We start from the raw sequence: 27,088 nt of genomic DNA, 5'->3' as shown, positions 1-27,088 counted from the left end.
AATCATTTAACGGTGACTTTTTATCATGAGACTCCTCCTTTCATGAAAAAAATTTCAAATCTTACAAATAATGGTGTAATCTTTCCAAAAATATATTAAGTTACTGTTAATAATGATGCAAGGGTAACATGTACATGTATATCAGTCCAAGGCCACTGTAAAGGAAGCCTTATTAGGGTCTAGTGACTTAGTCTTGGATATTTTTGGGGTTTTTTTTTCCTTTTTCCCATGTTTGTTGTTACTCAAAACGTGTCCCATGGTTAACAAATTAAAATTTAAGGTCTATTGATGGACATAGCATGAAACAATGTACTTGAGCAACAAACATCTATCCCCCACTTGCGCAGAAACATGCATGTACATGTAGGCCTTAAATTCAATACATATGCCGACACATACATGTAAAGGTCATTCAAATGACGTGACATCACATTTACAACCAAAACAAAGTTGTCAAACTTCACAACAATTATATGGCATGCAGATGACATCATTGTAGTGCTGTAGCCGAACCGCCGAACCGAACGGTAGTTCGCCGAACATGGCACTTCCGAACCGAACAGAACCGAACCGAACACTAAGACTTGGTTCGGAAGTTCGGCAAAAAAAAAAAACGGCTTTCAGCTAATAAATTTATAAGTTTACACCCTTTCTAATCATTATATTTGCGCATTCTCTATTTAATCTTCTTTGCAATTGTATGTTGGAAGTATGCGCTTATTTTGCGGTTACTAGATTTTGTTTTCATTTTCATGTTGACATTGTGGTTTTTACGGCCCTGATTAAGAAAGGAGATCCGATGAATGATGTTGCGCGAGCTTGCGCTATAATCATTTTACTGGCTTTCATCATCTCTCGCTCTGTGGCCGAATCGCCAAAACTGTATGAGTGTTCATTGGTTAAATCTAATTATCTAAAATATTGTTGTTTTTAGGTGGCGAACAAGATTCTTGTTTGAAAATCTTTAAAGTATTTTGAATGAACGAGCTCAATAAACTGAAAGTGAAAGATGAAGTACCATTAATATCACGAATTACGATACGATGTGATTAAGATCGTAACTCGTGTATTGTTGCGGCGGAGAATAAAGATCTGATTGAGGTGATTGACATTATTATTGAGGTGTCGGCTCGCTACTGTCTAGTTTTCATGATTTTAGAGAGAAGTAAAGAGTTTTGAAAACGAGAGATCCAGTGAAAGTGGGAAATAAAGTGAGTGACTGTTAGAGATGGAAAGGAGAGACGCAAAACAAATAATATAGAAATGAGATGAGGTGAAGTTATCTTTTTTATTATTAACAATCAGATGAAAATAAAAATCAAACACTCATGAATGATTACGGTATAGCGTATAGCAAGTTCCCCTTCCCCTCGTTGATAAGATGAATGAAGATAAAGCCATGCGGAAACATTCATCTCTTGGGGGAAAATGACCCCCAATCTTTACTTTTTTTCCCCTTTCTTATCAACTTCTCAAATTAACCATAAACAATTCGATGATCACTCTACTCCCCCTGTCCCATTACAGTCGTAAAACTTTGCATCCCACTTGGTCTGTATGTTCATGGTCGAATGAAATCTGACCAATGAAATCATAGAAATCTCGGGAATTGCTCTTCAATCAGTGAGCTGAGTTTCGCGAGCAGACAAAGCACGTGGCTGTATGTACCGATGCGACAATCAGCGACATGCGATTGGTGGTTTAGTTCACCCATCGAGCCAATTAGCGAAAGGCGCATTACATAAGCACGCTTTCTTCGACACGCCCCTGGCCCTACTATGCCTACAGTTCAGTACACTGGCGCTGGCCGCCTCGTATGTGATGCAATTGCCAATCACGTTTGGCCGGACTGTATATATAAATATTCATGAGCTCAGAGTCCCGCTACAAGGGGACTGCATGCGCTGGCCTAGCTGGTACGAGTGCGAGCGTAGTTAATTTGGCAAGTATCCAAAGTGTGGTCCAGGTATGGACGACTAGGAAGAGTCGCCATTTTAGAACTGTGAGTTACCCAATAAATCTGTCATCAGATAATCAAATTCGAGATAACAGTTGATTCGTTGAGCGCTATAACTTTCATAGTTTCATGTCAACAAGATAGAGATAAAATGGTTTGATGTGACAGAGGTACGCGCGAGCACATGCAGTCAATCAAGTACAAATTGTCTACCGGTACGCTACGTATACCTGAATGAACTATAGCTTTATCAGTCTATCATTACCGAACCCCGAACCGAACCAATGTTCGGCAAATTTCTGCCGAACCTTGCCGAACCGAACCGAACCCGAACATGGCGCCTGACTTGCAGCACTACATCATTGCCATTTAAATTGTCTTTAATCTAATTAACAAGGCCATGATGGTTTTATGCATGATAAAATCAAATTTGCAATAGCCAGCTGAGTACTTACCCTTCAACTATGGATGCATTTACATGCATATGGCCTACATGTACATGTTACATGTACGTGTTACATAGCACAGAAACATTGGCAAATACAACTCCAGAAAAACAATTGTTTTTACATTATTGGGGGGGGCACAGTGGTCAAGTGGTTATGACACTCGTCTTACAATCAGAGGGACGCCTAAGATACAGGGTTAGGGTTAGGATTGTAATAGAGTTTTACATTAGATATACCGTTGGGTTCAGGATAGGGTATAGCGTTAAATCCAGGGTTGAAGTTGGTCATTCCATTAATGTGTGGAATTTACAGCGGAGCAATTGTCGCCGGATCAAACGTCATGGAACCCTTGAAAATTCAAATGTACATGTTGTCCTACATTTGCATTTAGTCTGCAGGCACAGACCTTTCATTTTCTCATAGTGTGGACCCTCTAATGCAGAGTCTGAAATAGTGAGACTAGATGTACTCATGTACTCTGGCTGCTTTTAACAAACATAGGGTTCGGAGTCTCGCCTCCACCCTCGACATGGTATTTTAAAGTGTCAAATGTGAGTCTGCGCTTGCAAACTAACCTACGTGCATGCCCTCTCCATTTTGTCAATGGGTGACAATTCATTGATTGCAACACAACAATGAGAAGCCCATCAAGCCTATACGCTATACTGATTGTATTAGTTTTAGGAATCCGCAACAGAAGGGTCCTCCAAGACCTCGGCCTATTTCCTTGCCCATTGTCTGCACAAAGGGGAGGGGGGCAATCGATTTAGGTCAACAAAGAGGGTATTGAGTGTGACCGGGTGAGGGGGGTCAGCATGCTCATTGGGGGGATTGCCCCCTACTGAGATAACTTTACAGGGACATCCTTGAAGGTGTTATTCAATAGCTAATTATTGGGAACAAGTTTATTATGTGTTCCTCTATCATAGTAGAGGTGGGCTATTAATACAGGGGTAAAAAAAATGGGTAATATTTCAGAATCAAGTTTTACATGTCTCATTTGAAGCAGAATCGACTTGGCACCATTTCTAAGAAAATCGGTTGAAAAGTGGAACAGTGCAAAAAAAAAAAAGTCCTCATTTTCTTATTTGAAGGCCTATTGAGCTGATTCTGATTTCTATTCATATACTAGCCTGATAAATCCATTGGCATCGTCAAAAATGCTTAAAATATTTTAAAAAGTATTGAAACAAGGCCATTCTGGTTTTAACCTTTTAAAGCCATAGGGTCCATTATGGCCATTATGGCCCCACCCTATCAAATTTTGCGGTAGAATTGAAACCACTGTATTATATGATTTGTGATGTCATAAAACGAGCAGTTGACCCATATGTTATTCAATATAACATGCATACATTTCTATTTTTTAATGGTTCATGATGACCTTATGTATTTTGTTTTCTTGTTAGGAACGGGTGTGAAATGATTGTCTATTGATATACTGAAGGTACAGTAAAAACCATTTCCAATTTTCTGAGAAAAATGACATTTCATTGATTTTTTCCATACGATATGTAGTAAAGCTGCTAACATAGGATGTCACAAATCAAATAATTAAAATTCTATAAACTTTTTAATTCTTTGATGCATTTTTTCAAACATTCAGGAATATTTTTACTGCTATTTTTACAATAAACTTTTGTCAGGGTGAACTTCCCCTTTAAGTTATTCATTACATTGACATTTTCATTTGTTTTTCTTCCCCCCTTTTTTTTTTGCTTGTTTTAGGGATTGTTTATATTGTACAGTTCATAATGCCAAATCAAACTTGTCTTCTTGCTTTTTCGCTCTCATCAAATCAACGAGAGAAGATCCAAATTCTTGATAATGTCTTCTCATCCAAGAATCTTTTCTTTTTGTCTTCTTGATCTGAAGAACGTACTTGACAAGATTAAAGTACAGTATCTTGTGTCTCATTCTGAAGTATCTCATCATCAAAAGTGATGCACATTCAGCTTTCCGAGAGGATATGTATTAGTAAGCACATCTAAGTCTCTAAATAGCTTCTGTTGTTTTCCCTGGCAGTGGTATTGGAATTTCTCTGAAATTAATTGATTTTTTTGGACTATAGAAGAGCTGTTATTCCGAAAGCCATCACAAAATTTTTGTTGATTCTGAATTCATGGTAGGAGAGAGAGGCAAGATGATCAGCAGGTTTCAATGTTTCTGAATAGCATATTTTGTATAATTTTACATTTTGTGATGAATTTGAATAGTCTCAGTCCAGCACTTGCAAGCATTAAAAGGGTTATTAACATGGAGGATGTGCTCTTATTGTGTGCAGGAATGACTGATTGAATCCGATGACCGGGTGATAATCGTTGCGATGTATTAAGCGCTTTATAAAAGCGGATCATTAATATTTCTTCTCGTACACTACATGTAAGGTTTATTCATGACAATTTACAATTGTCCACAACATCGGGAGGAAACAAACAAAATACAATTTTACCCCTAATGACCTCCCACCTCCACTTCATCTTATACAAGAATCACACACATGACATGTACATGTAGGCCTACATGTGTTATCTACAGTGGTGCTAAAAACTTGAGTGAACCCCACCAGAAAATGCACTCCTTCAAGCCGAGTGTTGGATGTAGATGAAAACAACGCTACAATGTTCGGCACACCTAGAAAAACAAACTATGTTGAATGTAACATTTTATCACCTGAACTTTACAATTAAATCTAAAAGATGGCAGAATTTAATGTTCATTATTTTCTGGTGGGGACCACTAGATTTTCAGCACCACTGTATATGATGCAAAATGTATTTGGCATTATGAAACTGTATTATCTGTGATATGTTCTAATTGAGCTGAAAAAGGTACACCCAATATAAAGCAAACAGGTCAGACCAATATCTTGTATTAAAGCTCTGTGCAGATACGCACTCTCTATATACTCTATTCATATACAACTGTATATGTACGCGCATGAGTATCACCCCATGAATGACCGTGACAAACACAATTAAGTTGAGAAATAACAATGAATTACCAGAGCGCAACTCATTATCTTCTTTTGCATTCCTCGTTGCTTCAAGCTACGTTGTCGACAAAAGTCACAATATCAAATATGAAATGGGCTTTTTTTCTCTGGCATCCATTGAAGAAGAATTGGATAATTATAAGGGCAAGCACATCAATCGAAGAGCAGGATTAGGCCATCAAAATATCTCGTTTAGAATATGGATAGCTTGTACGAAAGACTGTTTTTTTTTTATACAAGTTTACATACATTGTCAGAAAAGTCTCACTTATCAGGGGCCGTGGAAGCGGGGGGGGGGGGCTTCAGCACCCCACTTTTTTCCAAAACCGTGTACAAAAATGTAAAAATGACCATATGATCGTGATTTTTCGCATGGTCAGCCCCCCCCCCCCCCATTTTCGAAAACCGTTCCGCAGCTCCTGCTTATAAATTTATACAATTTCACTTCCTACAGTACATGTATGTTCACAACATAAAAATATATTTGTTTTCTCACATATACATGTACTCTCTTATGGGGGAGTAGTTCTTTCTTTCTATACCAGTACTCGCCAAAAGAAACATAATAAAAAAGAACTGTTATTGCCAAATAAAAATTCTTTTACCCCTTCAGTGATTTTTGTAGTTTTCATACACCAGTTTGTATTCTTCTGCATGGCTCAGCATACAGAACAATGGGAATTGTTACTGTACACCAGCTCCAGAATATTTTCTTTAGATAGTGCCAATTCAAGCTGCAAAAGCTCCTACATTTTCAGTTAAATAGAGAACTTTAGACAAGGAGTGGGTTATAATTCGCCAAGGGTTCTTTTTATTATACAAACACAAGGAATTGCTCAAAATTGAAGCACTTTTCCTACAAGGCGGCCAACATCAAAGATAATGAAATCTCTTTAAAATGCATCTTTTTCTCTCTCTCTCTCTTTCATATTTGTAATTTATTCATTTGATTTTAACTTTATTTTGTTCATTTTGTCCAATACGGGTTTCATGAAAGCAGGCCATGTTAGAAAAAGGTGATGGCATTCCATGTGGTAGAGAAGGGCACTTTGAAGCACAAGTTGTATGCAGTAGCAGCCCAATTTAGAGACCAAAGGCAAATTACATTGTACATTGTGTAAAAAATAAACTGACTCCGTCCTGAATAGAGTATTGTAATGGAGCTACAGGCATAGGGACCTCACTGCCTATTATCTAACGAGGTTTGCATCGATTGTGGTAATAAGAAAGTCACAGGCAATTATTTTTGTGGAATTCAAATGAAGCCCTCGTGGAGGAACTCTGCGACCAAAAGATTTCTTGCATTGTAAAAGAGAGACAGAAAAACAGAGACACCGTTCCCACTACCTTCCTAAAACTAGTTTAGTGGAAACTAGTTTAACCTAACGTGTAGTGAGAACGGTCGAGGCGATCTTGGAAGCGATCTTCCAAACCGGTTCAGAAAACCACCTCGCGATGTAGTTTTCAAGATCACTTTGCCTCGTTAAACTGGTTTTAGCTTAATAAGTGAGGACACAACCGTTCTTCGGGAAGCGATCTTCGCACATTCTGAGCGCACTACTCTACACGACAGGTGTAGAATGCCTACGCTGCGGTTTTGAATTTCCCGCAAAATGTGTCACCCCACCGAGAGCGTTTCCATAGCAACAAGATCGCTTTACGTGAAGTGATTTTGAACACCACTTTCGTGTGATCAAGTGGGAACGCTAGCAAAGTGATCTTCCAAACTGGTTTCCTGAATCGGTTTCCAGTAAACTAGTTTTAGAAAACGTAATGAGAACGGCCTCAGAGAGACTGGGCTCTTAACATTCTAGTGCATTCAGATTTTGTCTTGGGCCAAGTAAGTGCAGTACCATGAACTTGGCAACCAAACCGATAATGCCAGTTACCGGTCCCATTTTCTGCACTCTTTTTAAAGACCGCTAAAATACACAACAAATTAACATTGTCAAGAATTTGACAATAAACAAAGTTGGGGGGTTTTGATATCAAACTGTTATCATTTCTCTTTCTTTGAACTTTTCTATGTATTAACGAGCATTGTTAGAACTTTAAAACTTCAAATAAGACACAATCTAGAATATAATTACAAAACCGAGCCATGAAAGCATAACGGGAATTCCCTGGATTAGAAAAGATAAACCCGCCCCCCAAAAAAATAACCCAAAAAAAACAGGATCAAGTATAAATTCTATCATTTGTATTCATAGGAAGTTCCTTTGCATACATGTATTTGTAAGTGCAAACAAAATTAAGAATGTAAATCAGAACATTATATAAATAGGTTCATTTTCAATTGGTCTAATGCCAATTCGTCCAATTACCATCTCATGTACTATCATTTGGTCTACCATCAGTTCGTCCACTATCCAAATGGTCTAATTGCCATTTCGTTCATTCACCAATTCGTCTAATAACCAGTTGGTCTAATAGCCATTTTCATATAACATTTGGTCTAATTGGAGTAAGTGTTAAGTGGGCAAAATGAATGAAAATAATAATGGATATTAGACCAACTGGTTAAGAGACAAAGTCGTAATAGACAAATTGGTGATAAGACGAAGTGATGATTGGACCAAATGGTTGTTAGACGAAATGTTGATGGATGGAATGGCATTAGACTAAATGAAGGCAGACCATGCGATGAGTGGACGAGTTAGAAATAGACAAATTGGCAATTTACCAATTTATATACCTGAACTGTTCAGAGGCTGTCACAGCATCTACACACACACACCCACAAACCCTCACAACACACGAACACAAACACTCCCATGTACTGTAATCTAGTTGTCAGCGCTGGAACAACACACACTTTCGCACCAGAAATGTTCGTTTGGGCTACGCCCACCTGTTTCGCAATATGACATTTCCATTCATAAACCTTTCTGCTGCTAATAAAATGACTCATACTTTTTATGGCCCCTGGCTCCCAGCGCTCTCAATGTCACTGGCTACCTAAACACAGAGTAAGTCACTTTGACAATTAACCCTCACAGACAATGTCAACATGGCAACAATTGAATGAATGATTCTGACAGAACCTTAAATAAAAACAAAGTGCCATAGGGGTCATTTACACTGCAAGGGTGGGGGGTTAATGTACACTAAAAAAAAAAAACACTGATGAAAGATGAAATTCTTAATTCCCACTGGAGTTCTTGGAAAGTGTGCTCCATAACCAAAGTAAAATATTGAAAATGAAATGAAAATGGAATGAAAAAAAGGAAATTATTTATCCCTTTAGCACAAGAGCAGCGAAATTTGGTAAGGTTTCACTACCTGAACCAGTAGCATCAAGAAAAAATAAATAAATAGTGTACTATAGTCAAGGCTCCACATTAACTTTTTTTGGTGGTGGCCCGTTCGGGCCACCAAAATCTTCAAATAATTTTTTTTGGTGGCACGATATTAAAGTTTGGTGGCCCGAAAAATATAAAGAAAAACATTAAAAATGAATAAAAGGGTATAAATGGTTTAACCACTGTAAAAAAAAATGAAAGAAAATAATAAAACGGCAAAAAAAAGTGTGAGAAAATTCCTTCCCTAAATTTGCCAAAATGTTGGAAAAATTCACATTTCATATTAATGAAATGCCTTCCCAAAGTATTTACTTTCTCAAGAGTTGTTTAAGAAATCATTTATAAACAAGAAAGAAAGTAACTGTCTGTTTATTTTTGGCTAGAAAAGACCGGAAAAGACACAGCTTCGAAAGAAACCAAGGAACAACATACATACAAATGCACATGTGGGACTTTTATGTGTATTATTTTCATTTGGAAATCGGTCTTCTTGAGTCAAAAGAGAGGTAATGATTCCTCTTTTTAATGCTTGCAAATAATCAGGATACACCAGATTTTAGCAAAAAGGTCTGTAGAAGGGCATTTCATTGGTGTAAAATGTGACTTTGACTTGGATTTTCACAGTTCTGTGGAAGATTTCTTAGCAGAAACATTTCGTATTGCAGCTCCCTGAGTCTGAATAGGCTGCTAACGCACAGCTGCTTCAAGCATGCAAAGCTCACGCCAGCCGGCCGGCGCAGCCGGCTGGATAAAAGCTACTTAATGCTATAGCGGTGGGCCAACTTTGTGTGTGTGTTTGTGTGTAGATCAACAAAAAGGGCGCATGACAAACTGGCTTTCAATTTGAATTGTAGAAAGTTGATAAATGCGTGCAAGATGGGGAGAAAAATTGCGCTATTCTGAAAATTATTGGTTGCCCGATTCGGGCCACCAAAACTTAATATTTTTTCATTAATGGTTGCCCGAGGTGAATTTCTGGTGGCCCCGGGCCACCGCTAATGTCGAGCCTTGCTATAGTGCATAGATACAAATGCAAGTGTGCTTTTCTGTTTCATCAGTGTTCTCGAGAATGAATCAGGGCACCCTAATTTTAATGTATGAATGACCACTTTTTCCTTGTCCATTGTGTGTGAATATACGGGTTGTAGCCATGGTTCAGTTTTTAATTGAGTTTGGAAATCATTAATAAAATAGAGATCATGGGAACAGACCCTTCATCCCATTATCTTTTCCCTGTATTGATTAGAAGACTGAGACTGCCTGTTGCCATAGTAACTCATCTGCAATGTACTGATATGCTGTCCTTCAAAAGCTTGGGGTGTGCTCCTCACCACAATAACAAATACAAAAAGGAAAATGAGGCAAAAATATTAATTGAATCTGGCGCTGACAAACTTGAATACGAAAGTCAATGCGATTGATGAGAATGAAAAAATAAATGACACAGCAACACTCAACGTATTATATGTAGGCTGAATTTATCCTACCATTTCAAAATACAAGGAGCACATTTTTCATACTATATGAATATTCGCTAGAGGGTATTCATTTGTCTCGCAATTTACTATGGTCAACAAGGAAATTGGTGATCACTCTCGCAAAAAGTGTTCACTAGCTTTTTAGGAAATTCGTGATCACTCTCGCAAAAAGTGTTCACTAGCTTACAAGTTCACAAGCTTTCGAGTGCCGCTGCAACTCTTTATCAAGTGACGAAAATTATCTGATAACGTAGTCTATTTATACCAAACCCCAGGACCGTACGCACGAACGCGGGAACAATAGGTGGGCACTGATCCGTTATGTGATTGGTCGGGCGTATATGCAAATAAGCCGGAGGTATATGCAAAAACGCCGCGAGTGGGCAATATGCAAATAAGACAAAATTGGCGGGCTCGCTAGTTTCCCGTGGGTGGGGGTTGACAAGCTGAGCGGTCCCTCGCTCGGTGCCGGGAACGATCGGGTCGGCGTGCACTGCCAGGTAAGGGGTATTGTGCTGTCGGATGGTTCGCATCCAGAAATCGGGGATGTGATCCCGCTGTCTCTGTTGAAGTTGTTAGGACAAAGACGTATACTGATAGCCTCCTTAATCCTGCGTGTATACCAATGTCTCTCTTTGGCAACGCAATGTACACCCTCCCATATCCATCGTACAAACTCCATGTAGTACATGTAAAACATCAAAAATTTAACTTGAACCTATACGATACATATAGGCTAGGTGGAAACTGCAAGTGGTTGCACAGTATCTTATTCTTGTGAAGCGCATTATCATGTATTGTACAACGCCTACTTAGCTTGTTGTACGCGAGCAAATAGGAGGCTGAATGTCAAACATTCATACCGTTGCACACACGACGTACCATCCAAAATGAACCAATGCACGGCTAATAGGAGGTGACGTCACAATACAATTTACCGGTAATTCATTGCGCTCAGTCAAAAATGAAGGTGAAATATGTGTATAGCCTGATGGCTAGATGCGCAATGCTGCCTGAGGTCATGTGCGCTTGTGGGATTTTGCTCCCTTTTCACAGATTACTGCAGGGAAAAACTCTTGTTTTTTCATATTTTTCGTTAAACTTCAGGCGTTGTACAACACAAATAGCGAATATTCTTATTTGTGCGATAGTGCGAGATTTCGCATTCAGTGAGTGAAAGAGACACTCGATTCAAGAGCATCTTTCTTTCACCTCATGCGAAATCTCGCACCATCGCAGATGCCTATTCGCTATTTGTATAATGTATCATTTAATGTCTCTATGGCACTTCCAATGGTTCCATGCCATTTGCTCCGGCGACAACTGCTCCGTTATAAATTCCACACAACAATCGAACGACGAACTTCAACCCTGGGTTGAACACTATATACCCTACCCTAAACCCAACATAAAACCCTATTGCAACCCTTACCCTACATCTTAGACGAAATTACATGTACATGTAAGCCCGGAGCAACTTTCGCAGGAGCATGTCGTGCCACCATTCTAAAGGCCTACAGGTACATGTACGCTCTACAAAAGGAAAATAAATGAATTATCTATCAAAATTAACTAAATGTTACATTCTACTGCCTTTCTCTCACTTGATATCGAATCATCTAAAAAATCATCTTTCACAATATATGTATTAATCAAGTACACCAATGTCTATTCTTGGTTTCAATTATGGTCTAATCACTTCACTGAAAGTCTACAAGACCGAAGTGTCACTTTATGGCTTATCACTTTCATCTTAAAAGTACCATTTCCTACGCGTTGTCATTTTTAATAACCAAGGTCCACAATATATAGCCTTATTTGAGAACAATAGCTTATAAAGTAAACTAGAAAGAAAAATCAAAGCATTGACAAATTCATGGGATGGGCATGATTATGTTCGGTCTCACAGGCCTTTTGTCTCATGGGCCGGCCCTTCAGTCAACTGGGCAAGAACTACTAACTACCAATGCTGATAAATTATCATACTGCATGCCTTTACATCATTTTGTAAAATTATTTTTAAAAAATTTCTGAAGAAACCAACTCTATGTGAATGTCTTCAACAGCTTGGGAACCAGTTGGTATTATCTGAAGCCATTTAAAACTGACCTTCAGTCTGGATATTAGGCTAATAAGTAGGAAGGGGCATAACCGACATGCACCTGTAATCCAAACTACATGGAAAAAGTTATAAACTGATGCCGTGGAACAGAGGTTCAAGCCCTGGGTCACGTCTTTCGGGATGGCACCGTTAAAGGTCGGTCCTAGACGTTAACACTCACATCTGAGTGTACATCTTGAGAAGATGTTGAGCCAATCTCTTTGCTATCTGTTGTTTACAGATCACATTCCCATATTTAGATTGAAATAGACATGGATTTTCTATAGAAAGATAGTACACGATAACGTGTGAACTGCCAAAACCACTTTGGGACCAGTTTGTTTACATCTTATGATGATATCAAGCCCAACCTTCAGTCTAGATGAGAGACTAATTGTTTGCAGGATTATTGTGTTCAGGAGATTCCAACAAATAGACAAAAAGGAAAGAACCTCATGTAAGCTGCCTGAAACAGCTTGGGAAGCAGTGAGTTTACATCTTCTGATGATATTGAGCCATTTGTGATATAATACTTCAGTCTGGATAAGAGACTAGTTTATGGAAATGAACTCCCTGGATCTCTCTCTCTCTCTCGTATTAAGCTTTACATCCCAACATTCCTATTGAATTAGCCATGAATTTACTATTTAAAAAGATACACAACTCCAAGTGGACGCGCCAAAACGAATTGGAAACCAGTGGGTTTACATCTTCTACTGATATCGAGCCAATTATAATTAACCTTCTGTCTGGATGAGAGACTAATCAATGAAAATGAACTCTCGTTGCTCTCCCTTATTTGCTAATCAATTTGATTATTTTGATGAGGCTCTTTCTTTTAGAAGCACTCTCCTCTCTCGACATTAGCATTGTTTGGTTCATATCGCAGGGATTAACATTAATAAGCTCACAGCAGGCCTCCTGCAATGTAAACTCTACATGCGTGTGCATGTACCATTCATTACACTGTACACTTCATAATGCAACTCTCATGTACATGTAAACTTTACATGTATGTGTGCATCTCTGCTACTACATGTATATGCATACTGTAGGTGTACAAGTAGTGTAGGACTATATATTTTCTGAGCTACATGTACAATGTATCACTGATAAACATAAATATGTGAATGGGCATGTTGTATGTACCTGGCATACAGTCTATGCAGGCCTGAGTCTATGTATTCTGCACTCAACATGTACTGTATACAGTGCAGCTGCATGAACCATGTGTGTAAATATATCACTCTAATACACTTAATATCTCCATTTCTGCATTGTGCAGTCAATCAGTTGTACCTTGTTCATTATCATTGCATTTTAACAAGACATGAATCATTAAAGCATGTTCGAGAGGGGAATAGGCTCAACGTCAAGAATGTTCAAATCAATACCGTTGGTTATCCACCATCCTCGAATGCCTTCTGAAATTATGCAGGATTGCGGGCGAGTCGGGGAGGTACCGCAGTAGCAGCATGTATGCATGCATGCAGCCTAAAAGGCATCTCTTGAACCGGGGAGAGACTAGGCGGTTTCAAACCGCCTCGATCACAAGAATCCCTGTTAAATTACATTTAACGGGGATTAACGGAGAACATTTTTAGGCTAAAAAATACCCATTAATTATTCCTGCATTCACACCGCCCCGAAACATACCCTTCGGGATAAATTCCTGAAGTTAGGAGCATGCGCAGTATGGTCTAATAAGCAGGCAAGACGCGAGATTCAAAACCACAGCAGCCACCCACGGCACCCGCGCCCAACGACACGCTGGGCTAAAAGTTCCCGTAAATTGCTTTCACATTGCCAAAATACCTGCGACCTTGGAAAAATCCCCGCGAAAGTTCTCGTAATTTCCCCAAGTACCTACTATTTAGCGGGTATTTTCTTTCGGGGAAATTACGCGTAGTTTGCTTTCACATTACCAAAATACCTGGTATTTTCTGATCGGGGTAAATTTCCCGATCAGAGAATACCTGGAACTGACGAACTTCGAGGCGGTCTGAAACCACCTACTTACATGTATGCCCAACTTAAAAACTGGAAAAGCACTCAACTCTGGCGAATATTATGTGAGAGGGAAAGAAAGGTCACTGCAGCCATGCCACAGGCAACCAGCCACTTTTGGCATTCAAGTCAAGGATGATAGTCTCTTTCAAGACTACTTCATAAACATACTGTACATTTTTTTTTATCAAGCTTTCTGCATATCAAGAGCGCCTGTTTACGCCAAATTAAGCAATATCGCCACGTTAGGCCTACATCATATGGTACATGCATGTATTCCAATCCAATGTATATTTAATACACGTATAACCAGACAGAAAATAGACATGTTTATCCATGATTGAATTATAGTCAGTCCTTGTCAATACACAGGCAATCTTGCCTGATGCTTGCAAAAAAAACAAGAAACTGGTTACAACTACATGTTCTTCAGTAGGATCAAATTCAATGGTGCCATGAGCATTGATGCTGAAAAAAAATAATCTTTTAACTAGTACACATCTCGTTATCATCATCATCAACATAACAATAGTATCTTAAGCTGATTCAAAATGATTAATTGCCGTTTTAAATAAGCGCAATTGATTGAAACTAGTTTGAAATTTGTAAACTGTCATAAATATCAATGATTTTATAAGTCATATTACAGTCTAGGGGACCAAATTTATTTGGAGATTAAAATCTTGCGTTGCTTCACTTGTTTGTATCCCTGTCCACATTCATAACTTGAAATTTCAGAGACAAAAAATGGAAATGGAAAGGGGTAATGCCCCTTTTTGCATAATTCCAATCATGCATAGCAGTAGAAACACGATTAGATGTCTAATACTAGGTCTACAGTAGACCTTCATTTTCCAAAAGAAATATGAGGACTATTCATTTTTATTTGCATATTAAATGAGCATTAAACATTGTTGTCATGGGGGCCTTATTTGCCCCATCGAAATGGGGCAAATGAGGCCCCTTGATTAAAAAACATTTTGTGTTGCTGTATTCAAAGTAAAAATAGTTCAGTTGGTTTGATACAATCACTGACTGATATTTAATTATTTTCCCAAGGCCCCCATTTAAGATTTATTTGTTTATCTTATCCAATATTATAAAAAAAAATATTTTCTGATTATGTTTTCAACTGTCACAGTTATATTATTATGTTTCTACATGTTTTTACCTGAAAGTGAAAACGAAATTTTAGTGTGTATATAGTATTAAGTGTGGAGATGCCTACACTGAATTTTACTGTTTTTATACCAGATGTGACCATACAGTGCTAATTATACAGGGGGCCTCATTTGCCCTATCGGGTATGTAAAGTTCATAGGCTTCCAGTCAGAAAAAAATAGAGGGAAAGTGGTGAATTTTACTACAGTACTGGCATGTACAATAATGCATAACAAAAGTAAACTAAGATAAAATTTAATACACATTACTGGGTAACTAAAGTACTCGACTCTCTAAAGTGGCGATGCTACTTTCAAAATTTTGATTTTGATGTGCTGCTATGTTTGTGCTCCTCCTGGGCACGTGTATTGAGCTATGAGACATTTCCATGCTCAAGATATGTACTTGCTCAGTTTAATAGCTAAAAATTTAGCTTAGCCTTATTTACCCCATGGCCTCAATTACCCCACTCTCCCCTATACGTACATGTACTCCTGTATGTCAGTTTCAAAATTTGGTTTGTATTCAATCATGTAAAATTTGATAATTTTTCTTTTTAATTATTTGTTTAAATCCTCATTATAATGAGAAACCAAGTCTGATTTCTCTTGGGACAAGTGGAATTGTCACTACCATAATCTATTATGGTTACAATCAGGAAGTCCTTTTGTCAAATCTGCAGAATTATAATAGTTGAAATATTACATGTACAGTACATCCTTCTATGTAATTTTACTCAGGTACAGTGTAGATACATGTACTTATGCCTACACAGGGTCAGGGGGAGACTCGATTGGAAAGGGGTCTATCATTACACATTGGAATACTGGAAAACAATACAAAACCATATGGAACCATGTTACTTACATGTATTTCTTATATCTACAGGTTTCCTCAAGATTGTGTTTTCTTTAATTGATAATTAAAACTACAACTACATCTCAAGACAAATGTAAAACAAAAAAACATGTTCCAAATATATTCATCATCATACAATAATGAATTCCAGGGAACAGGTGCCAAAGAGGATTACAGACAAAGCTTGTGGCAACAAAACAAGGAAACTCTTCCTTCTGAATGTACAGAAAAGTCAATACATGAATCAATATTCACAAAAGGTTTATAGGCTTAAAGAGAACATTCAGCAGCTCTGCCCTAAGTGTTAGTATACTTGAATACATCATTTGTATAGGAACACAAGCATTTCTTTGACTGCTTACTGGACACAGTCAACAAAAAGAAACTGACCTTTTGGGGGGGGGGGAGGGGGTGAGAGAAAATAAGAGTAGGGCGCAAGTTTATCTACCCAAATCAATAGAATCTATAGTGCTAAACATGCAGATCAAACATGCATGTCCCATGTCTGAGCGCCGCAGCATCTTTCTACATCCTCGGCTCACCCGCGATCAATGTGAGCTGGCTGACAAGGGCTTGCCTGCATTTATTACCTGCAGTTTCATTTGCAGCGCCGAAATTGATAGCATGCAAATGTCAGCAGTGAGTTGGACGTCCGTGTCAACAGTCAAAGTTGCCTACACCGGCAAGGCTCACAAGCTCCCTCCCTAGCCAGCCAGTCGAAGCCTGGCAGCAGTATAAAGCTGAATTATTAGCTCCACGACATGGTCTATGTTAGCAGCATTTAGCACGTCGTCGGGCCCACACACACACTCTCCCTCTCCCTCTCCCAAACATGACATCCAATGTGAGGCCACTGCAGACAAGTTTGTACGCTTGATGATGATTAATTTGCGCTCTGAATTGATTTACCCAACCTGTATTTAGTGTGCAAAGCTATGAGGGCACTACATTATGTGTACAATACTGTACATGGGGAGTAGAACCAGCACTCTACATAAGGGATCTGAGGCTATATAACTGGGCTGCATTTTCATAACGTGTATCTCATCCATTTCATTTACAACATAATACAAACCTGTATGAATTGAGAATGTTTGAAAATACTGTACATCCATTATATGTCGTTTAAATGTGAACCACAAAACATAATAGATCACAGCTTTCCAGGTCAGCTGATGAGGCATATATGATCATGATGTATGCCTATATAAAAACATGCAGGTATTGTACATACATGTACAAATAATTCTTGTGAGCTTTAGTCAAAGAAAACTTGGGTAAATATCATGTTCATACTTGCATGTTGTTATTTCATTTTGCTCCAACAAAGGGATTTTGATTATAGTAATAATTGGTACTTATATAGCGCATAATCGATTAAAATTGCTCTATGCGCTTTAGACAAATTGCTCTCCAATATCACAATTACACTACAACAAAAATAAGTATGTTTTCAAATGTCTTTTAAACGAATCAACAGAAGTACATGATTGGAGTTGAATTGGTCAACTATTCCATATTAAACTTGGGACCGCAAAAATCAAAACTAGCTTCCCCCCTTTTGAAACAACTCTAGGAATTTGTAAAATCGTAGTGTCTTCACTAGAACGAAGTCTGTAATGTGGCCGGTGTGGGGATCTAAGTAAACTATATTCGGGTGATTGCAACAATATATCCAAATTGTGTAAATATTTTTTTTTATCAATCAAAATCTAGTATAATCAAGGTTTATTTTTTAAATCCATATCAAGTTAAATCAAGTTCAATCCTTATTACATTGTAGGATTAGCATAGTTGGAAATAAATGAAGGTTAAACCAATATTTGCATCACAACAAAAAAAATTGCTATTGCCAACAGTTTCAATCTTGTCTAAAAAAAACACAAATAAAAATGCAGCAGATGTAATATTTTTATGTAAATCAAATTCATCACAGTATACTGCAATCGCATCTTGATGGAAATCCATACATCTTGAGTCTCTATACTAAAATGCAGTTCGACTTATTTAATATGGAGAAAATATTAATGAGTGTGGAGAATCAGTGGAATCAGGTTGCAAAGCGTATTGTATGCAAATTGTGCATCTCAATTTCTGAGCTGGTCGACTCCTTTTCTTGGCACACACCAGACAGACATTACTAAATAAATGTATAAACATGTCTTTATTGCAGAAATACAAATTTGTCAAATGCAGTTAGGGTTAACATGTGAAAGAAATCAGAGGGCGAGGTGGACCCGGACATTGAGGGGGACAGGTAATTGCGTTATGCGAAGCACGGTCGCAACTACAATGTATGCATATGAGTTGAAGCGCATGAAACGACTTAAGAGAAGCTACCAAATCCATGCAATCTAATGCACTCAATAAACGGACAAGTGTTGAATACAGTCGGCATCTACAGGTGTGGCTACATCATTTCTCCCTCGTTCACTCATCATATTCACACTCTATACAGGCAAGCCGTGTACTGATGCTGCTAATGCAAGTTTGATGGAGAAAGCAAACTAGGGCAGCCGATGAGAGTTGAAGCTGATTAGACTTTAAGATCAATGTGCAACATAGTGGCTCATTTGATTATTTTTATCAACATTCTTGCCTTATCCGTCCTCCTTTTCCTCTGTCTCCCCTTCTGTTTCCCTCCATTTCAGTCTGAATTTAATCAGACTTTAAAATCAATCTGCAATATGCTCACTTTGATTATCGTAAGCCCCTTTCACAATTGGTGGTACGACTGCTTACAATCGTTGCGATTGTGTGCAACATACACTGTATTGTGACCAAATGATCACAAACGATCGCACTAGCAATTGTGAAAAACCCCTTCCTCCATCTGTTAAAGCTCCTGCCCCTCCCCCTTTCTCTTCTGCATTCTTCAAAGCACATACATTCCCAATGTACAGCTCCACTTTTATAGTCTTTGCAATCTGTGTACATGTACAGTACATGTATGTAGGATGGTACACTAATTGTTCATGTTCAATAACAATACATACATGTACATTTCATACAGTAAATTGAAGATTTTTTTTTGGATATATCTGTTCTGAAACCGGACATCCAACTTTGTTATAATCCAGTTACAAAAAGTGTATGATAATTCCATGTCATTTCAAACAAGACATGCTTAAATTAAAATAGTCAAAAGGAGAGAAGAAAAACATTTTGAAGGTTAGCACATCTAACAAAATAAGTTTGACCTTTTCCAAGGTACACTTGCATGTGGTACCTCATAATCATGTAGTACTTTCCATACACTATGATCGATGTATATACACAGTCAATGATTGCCTCATTATCAAGCTACAAGACTGATATCATATTACATGTATTACCCCCTGCACTATAAACACACACACACCCAAACACACACAATGACACAACCCATATGAACTGTTACACTGTGTATTTTATGGGGGGGGGCATGAATTTCAAAATACATTCCCATGGGGGCTGGTATATAACATGAGCTTTAATTTGTAGACATGCTAGGCACTACATGAGGGGGGAAAATGAAGACTTGTCCAAAATGCCCACGGGCTTCCTGTGCAAGAGAGAAAAGCAATAAGCGGCAGATTTCCATGGCACAGACTCCACATGTCGCACGCCCGCCCCGTAGATAGGGCTACGGCATGCACACACAAAACAGGTAAATGTCAGAATAATTTGTACAGGAGGAAATGGCGAATGTGTGTATCCTTGCACAGTGAGACCTTTTCAATGCATAATCTAGAAAATTAGGCACTAAGATTGTCTGTCGAATTAGATGAGGGTTTAATCGAAAAAGTGCATTCCTTGTGTGACGGGAAAGGGCACCTGTCTGCCATGATATCTTGTTGCTTTTCGTCCTCCCTTCCTCTTTCATATGTACACTGTACATGTCGCATGTCTGCTAGTTTTTCATTTTCTTGCAAACTGTGAAAGTTCTTCAATAAAATCCCTTCCTACAAAGAAGGAATTTTTTACACAAACCAATGTTTTAAATACATATAAAAATTTGTTGTGCATCAACAAAAAAAATATATTTCCCCAATCTACTCTGGTGATTCAATGCGTTATCAAAATTGGCACTGCAAATTCAAAGGACAAATTAAGATATTGATATGCAAATTTCATCATTCAGGAATCTATGAAACTCGAGCATATATATTTCTAATAAGAATTGCTTCATCAACCATCTACATGTACAGTCAACTTGACCTCTTACCCTCCTCCATCATTTAAATCAAAATCATAATCTGAAAACCTACAGTACTTTTACATTTCAATTTCAATAATTTATAGGAGACAATACTAGTATTCTAAAGAGAAATAATGTGCATAGAAGAAATTATGCATGTATCAGCACATGAATGTAATTGTATGTGATCTTTAATTTCTACAGTGAAATGTTTACATCTACTACAGATAACTATCTCAGTAGTCAATAATTAGAACATCACTAACACATCAGTACATGTATGTGTACAAGATACATGTACCTGTACATCATTAATATTCTCTACATTTATTGTTTAATAAATACCAAACTTAACCATATCTGTAACAAGCTAAGTCCCTACATCTATATCTAACCAAGATAACACTGTCAATTCTAAACTATACTTGTAAATGGGGCAAAATGTCATTTTTTTAAATAACATATTTTGTAGACATTTTGGGGGAATATTTTACCATGCACATTCAAAATGATTCAATGAAAATAAAATATATTGAAGGTCAGCTACATGTACATGCATATTGTACTGTACATGTAAGTATTTTCAATGCTTCAGAAGCTATATTTTTAGGTATTTTGAAGGGTTCAGCTTTTAAAGTGCATTGTTATGAAATGTTTTGGTTGTGGAATTTAAAAAAAAAAAAGATTTGAGCCCACCCACAAAAAATACAGCACAGTACAGAGCAATGCTTGAAGTGTTGTTCCAAGCTTTGAGAGAATTTTTCACATTTTGGCCAAAACAAAATTAGTGGACAATTGATGTGAACTATCTGTGAACAGTGCACAACTTTGCCTGGCCAAGTCCTGCCACAGCACGAGTGGCACGCATTTCAAGATTCAAGATTCAAGATTTATTAAAACATATGATCGCAGCTTGTTAAGCTGAATTTATAAATGTTTTACAAAAAAGCATAAAAATACAAATAAAATCAACAAAAAAGTAATATTACAAAAGAATCAAGAAATTACAAAAACAATTACAGTATACCGGTAATCATGATAATGAAGTGACAAGTTCATGATTAAACCACAACTAGATTATGACTAGTTCACAACTATTCACGAGTACTTCAAAAATGGCACAATGGACTGTGGTATGAACCAATCATGCATATCATGTCCCGTATTGTCACAAATTTGCACATCATATCATGCCAATGCAGGAACCCAAAAATTGTGCAAGTGTCAACGCAGCATTACCCTCATGCACCTGTAGCATCTCAGGTGAAATGGCCCCGTCTTACAAAGAGTTACAATTGATCCAATCAATCGTAACTCTATGGAAATCCAATTAGTGTCATAATTTTTTTCTACAGGGAATTTGTAAACAAAGGAGAACACACCAAATTGTCAAGAAATCAATCAATTTATGGATATGCATTCATATCTAGACAAAAATGGAGACCCTTTCTTGCTCAAAATCAGATTTTTTTAAATTACATTCCTTAGCAGTACAAGTGAACTTGAAAGCCGACCCATTTTTAACTCCCAATAAAAGTTAAATAGGAAATAGGGGGAAAATTTGGGTACACCTGTATAATCTCATTTATCACAGGTAAGTATCACCAGTTCTGCATAACGTTATGTGCAACTTATAATGATAAACGGTTAGGCCTATAATTGCCCCAGTCTGTAAGAAACATAGGAATTAATTGTAAAGTTGATTTGTCTCAATGATTGCTCCCAATTACCAATGCAATAAATGGTAAAAATCAGTGCTACTATCAAAACACTATTCTTATTAATAATGATAAATTAGAGTTTTGCTCTTGCAATATAATTTTTGATATCAATACAGAGCCAAAAAAATACATGTACCAAACAAAATTTGATGGGAAAACAAAGTCCTATTGTGATGATGTTATCTTTAAGTCGGGGGTTTCCCTACTTGAGAAATGTTGAACAATGGTCGCAACTTGCAATTTTTTTTTAATTGTAAGTTGAACCTGTTGAGCTACCAGCTGCCAGAGCAAGCAAGAGAGTGTGTGTGTGTGTGTTTGCGATTGAAAGAAACTGTTTGATTTTTTTTTAACACCACTGTCATTAACTTAGGAGAGTAATAAAATTTTGCAACGATACACCCATTTTATGTCTTCTTCAAAAAGAAAACAAAGAGTTTTATACAATGATTTTCTGTTAGAATAATTTGGGACCACAAAACATATGATTTCCTTGATACTACTGTACAAGGTAAATGAAGAGAATGAGTGAGGGATTGAATTAACCATGGGGAACGGGGGGAGGCTAAGCAGATAGAAATATATTGGGCACGGGTTCCACCCAATGGGATAGAATTAATAAAGGGGACAATTAAATTTAATTGAATTGAATTGAACTGAAGTGAATAAAATTGAATTAAACCGAAATATCATCAATATCATGGTAAACTGCCGAATCGTCTATTGCCAACTCGTCGACTCATCACATCGTCTACATGTACACTGTACCTTCATTTAGTCTATAATCATGCCATTCAGTCCATCAGCATGTCGTCTAACAACCATTTGGTCCAATAACCATTTGGTCCAATAATCACTTTGTCTAATCACCAGTTTGTGTATGACCATTATGTCTAATAACCAGTTGGTCTACATGTAATACCCATTTTCTTTTCATTCATTTCGCCCAATTAACACTGATCCAATTAGACCAAGTGGTTTATGGACGAATAAAATGGCTATTGGACCTACTGAATATTAGACGAAATGGTGAGTGGGCGAATTGGCAATAAGACCATGTGGATAGTGGCGAATTGATAGACCAAATGATAGTACACGAGTTGGTAATAACCGTTAGACAAATTGGCATTAGACCAATTGGAAATAAACCAATATCATCACCAGACCCTTTAGTACATGTAGATCTACTACAATTGTGAGTCCCATCCTTTCATTTTAACGTAAATGTAAATGCAGACTCTTCAAATACGCACGCGTCTGTAACGTTGGCGAAGAACAGTAGGAAACAAGATGGCGGCGTAAACATCGGGCAAGTCTCTTCCGTCTTTTCACAATATTTTTCTCATTTTTTTGATGAATTCTTGTTTAAATATAACAACGAGAGTGTAGAAATGTCAGAAATGAAGTTTTATCCCATGTATGGTGAGACTACCACATATCGACCACCTCTTTTGAAACCGACCACCTTGCGCGCGTTAAAATTATTGCGTATTACAAACGATACGCGCGGGAGAGTAGGCGCAGTGTCCATAGAAACGGTAAGAATCGATTTTACGAGAAAAAAAGAAGCAACAAAAAGTAAACATTTAGTAGAATTAATCAAAATTGTATTGACCAGACCCAAACCCCGCTGAAAAACCAAAAAATCCGATAGGAAACGGCTTTAGAACAAATATCCGTCGTCAATCGTCGAATCATGTGCCGGAGCTCGCAATGGAAGTAGTGAGACGATCATTTAGCATGTTGACATCATAGAACTGATTTGGAAGAATAAAAATATTTCGCCACCGCGACAAGAATCGGCCGTAAACTTAGTGTATCGCGGGTGGTCGGTTTCAAAAGACAGGTGCAAATGAGCAAATGTAAAATCGTTGTATTCGTTGTTCGTCGATATATACGCGTATTGAATCGGAGTCGCCGAGCGAAACATGGGAATCTGATCTGCTCAATTTTCTGCACAAATGAGACGAAAACTGGGTAAAATTGATGAATATTTTCGCAGATACGATGCTTAGAAGATTAGGTGGTCGATAAGGGGTAGTTCCAACCATACATGATTTAGGGCTAGATCTTTTAGAAGGAAAGTAGAAATCTTGGGGGTGAAAGTTTCAGGTTTTGGGGTCCTTCGTGTAGGTGAATGAGAGGGAAGACCTGGCTTCATTGAGAGTAAGCCTACGTTAGTAAATTATTTTTACTCTCTAGAAGCCTCCTGGCTAGGTGAGTGGTGCTGGTGCAACAGTCAAAAATTGCAGATGGCGAAGTAACGCATTTGCACGTCAGTTAATCGACTTAAAAATGCTAGCCAAAAAAACAAAAATTATTCTGTTACATGTCAAGCAACAGTCATGACATTCTTTAAACTGGATATTTATAGCATGCCTGGTCTTTGTGCATGACCCTTATCTTTTAATCATTCATTCATTCTATCATTGGCTACAAATTACAATACACAACAATCTCGTCTTGCAATCTGCATATTCACTGACATGTCAGCCACAGCGCAGTGAGTGCTCCGAATTACAAACAAAAGTTGTCATTATTGTCATCAAAATTATCTTTCTTAATTCTCCATTCGCGACAGAGCAACTTTTGTTCTCAAGAATAACGAATGATGAAGTTCAGGTACTAGTGCATAAAATTCGAAACATTCATTTAAAATGTCATATCATCGTCCATCGGGTCGAATGTTATCTTACATACAACACAGCTAGCTCAAGCTGATTGACCTGGCAATGGAAATGGGCCGGGCCGATCTAACCAATACAATTTACATTTAACTCCGTAGTCAGGCATAGTAAACATGGCGGCTGCTTAGATCGATTTGTCTATATAGTTTTGATTACTTACTTTTTACAAACCTCTCCGTCGTAGAAGACTTCCCGTCCGCCATAGCCAAATTCAAAGGCTTCTAGCTTCTACTAAGAATATAATTCCGAATGGATGGCCTCCTGTTCGCTTGATTTTTGTCGATTGTTATCCTTCTATTTTCCGGTCGTCGCAACTCAAATCCAGCAAACTCAGATTGGCATCGCAGTGGATGTGCGAAGTGTAAATATTTATGAGAGATGCAGTGGTAGTGTACATGCTAAAAAGGGTCATTCGAATTGCTGATATTGTTGTCTGTGCTAAAACGAACTGCGAGGCGTATGAATTAAAATTCTGTACCGATGATACATAAATAACTAATTTCATACAATGCTTCTAATTTTGATAGGACCGCAAAAAGACCCAAATATGCATATCTAAAAAGAAAATAACGGGGAAAATAAGGACAACATAATATGTTCCCCTGTTCTTCTTTTTTATTTTTATTTTCGTTTTCATCCGCTGGGTTGAATTAAGAATAAAAAAGGGAGGTCGCTCGATACTCGTAATGTAGCAACGATATCAATTTTACATCACAATGAATTTGTATTTTAGTATTTTCATTAATTTTATAATTTTAGATCCGATTCATGGTATGGTATACACCCTAAAATATAAAAAAGGGAACAGATCACCCCTTCGAAAGACCGCCACCACTGCCAATATGCTTCCATACTATCATAAAGGGGCGGATCCAGGATTTTCCAAAAGGGGCACATTTTCCCGAGGAAAATTTTGACAAGCAAAAAAAAGCAAGGTTTTTAACCAAAAATTAAGGACATTTCGAAATTTCTCAAGCAAAAAAAAAAAAAAAGTTTTCACATTCAAAAGTGGTGGGGGACACACATTTTTGTTTTAGCGGCATTTTCACATTACAAATTTTAATTGGACCTCTCAAAGGGGGGGGGGCACGGGCTGGCTTTACCTCCCCCCCCCCCCCCCCCCCCCCCCCTGGATCCGCCAGTGCTATAATATATGCTCTATAATTTTCACTGTTGATTTATTCAGCTATCAGCCTTATTGTTCGTCGCCGGAGCAACGTTTTGGGTTGGTTAAATAATTCGGTTAACGACCCGTGTTGTTTATACTGGACTTGAACTATGAAGTTTCAGCAGTTATGGAATGGAACCCAGTACTCATTCCCCCCCCCCCCCCCCAAAAAAAAAAAAGTCGAAAATTTGATTTTCTTATTGCTTATTTTGTTTTTAACATTAAAATCATTTTCTTTCGAATTTTCCTAAATATTTTGGCCAAGCAAAGTTCTAATCCAAAGCAAATCATTTACTAGTACATGATGAACTTTGAGAATACTAAGGGCGACGGTTCCCACACCCCCCCCCCCCCCATCCTTGCCGCATTACAATCCATTTCGGTACACCATGATAAGGAAGATGGATTATTTATGTGGCCCTTCAGTAATACGGATAAGAGAATTCGTGGTCAGAATTATTTGAAAAATATGTTGCTCACTCGCTTTGCTCGTATCAATATTGTTGCTGCATCAAAGCGTTCAACTGCCTTTTTTATGACGCATTATGAATAATACACTGTTAGAAAATTTCTAGTTGGATAAAAACAGTTCAAGCAGCATGCAGCAGTCTCGAGAACACCAGCCCCGTCTTACAAAGAGTTGCGATTGATCCGATCAATCGCAACTATGGGGGGGAGCAACAACTCAAACGGAATACCTTTTTGACGAGGATTTCTTTTTTCTTGCTATTATGACGTCACCAATTAGTTAATTGGCTTCGCAGCTGATTGTTACGTCATAATGTCTTACGTCCCATATGAGCGCGTAATACCTGCGATCTGCCTGCGATGCGCATCCGCCGCGACCACCTACGTGAAATTATGCAAAAAGAATTAGATTATCTAGTGTCTACCATCCAACAATTATATTTAGACGCCGCAAAGAATTGTGATATGGTTAAAACTTACTCTCATAAGAAGATAAAAGTAAACAGAAATAATCATTCTAAACCGTGGTTTGATAGTACTTGTAAGAAAGCACGTTCGG

General features: G+C 37.8%; 1 protein-coding gene across 1 annotated transcript in view; it reads right to left on the bottom strand.

The window, feature by feature from the left end:
• Positions 1 to 25,241, bottom strand: part of LOC129281634 (protein phosphatase 3 catalytic subunit alpha-like) — a 36,765-nt gene extending 11,524 nt beyond the window's left edge. The window contains exon 1 of the mRNA XM_054917555.2: positions 25,054 to 25,241. Coding sequence (XP_054773530.2) covers positions 25,054 to 25,096 — 43 coding nt within the window. The 5' untranslated portion in view covers positions 25,097 to 25,241. The remainder of the gene's footprint in view (positions 1 to 25,053) is intronic.
• Positions 25,242 to 27,088: the final 1,847 nt, after the last annotated feature.

The sequence above is a fragment of the Lytechinus pictus genome, chromosome 18 (genome assembly GCF_037042905.1).
Source record: "Lytechinus pictus isolate F3 Inbred chromosome 18, Lp3.0, whole genome shotgun sequence".
Classification (NCBI taxonomy): Eukaryota; Metazoa; Echinodermata; class Echinoidea; order Temnopleuroida; family Toxopneustidae; genus Lytechinus; species Lytechinus pictus.
Note: the sequence above shows the minus strand (reverse complement) of the source record. Positions and strands in the feature narration are given on the sequence as shown.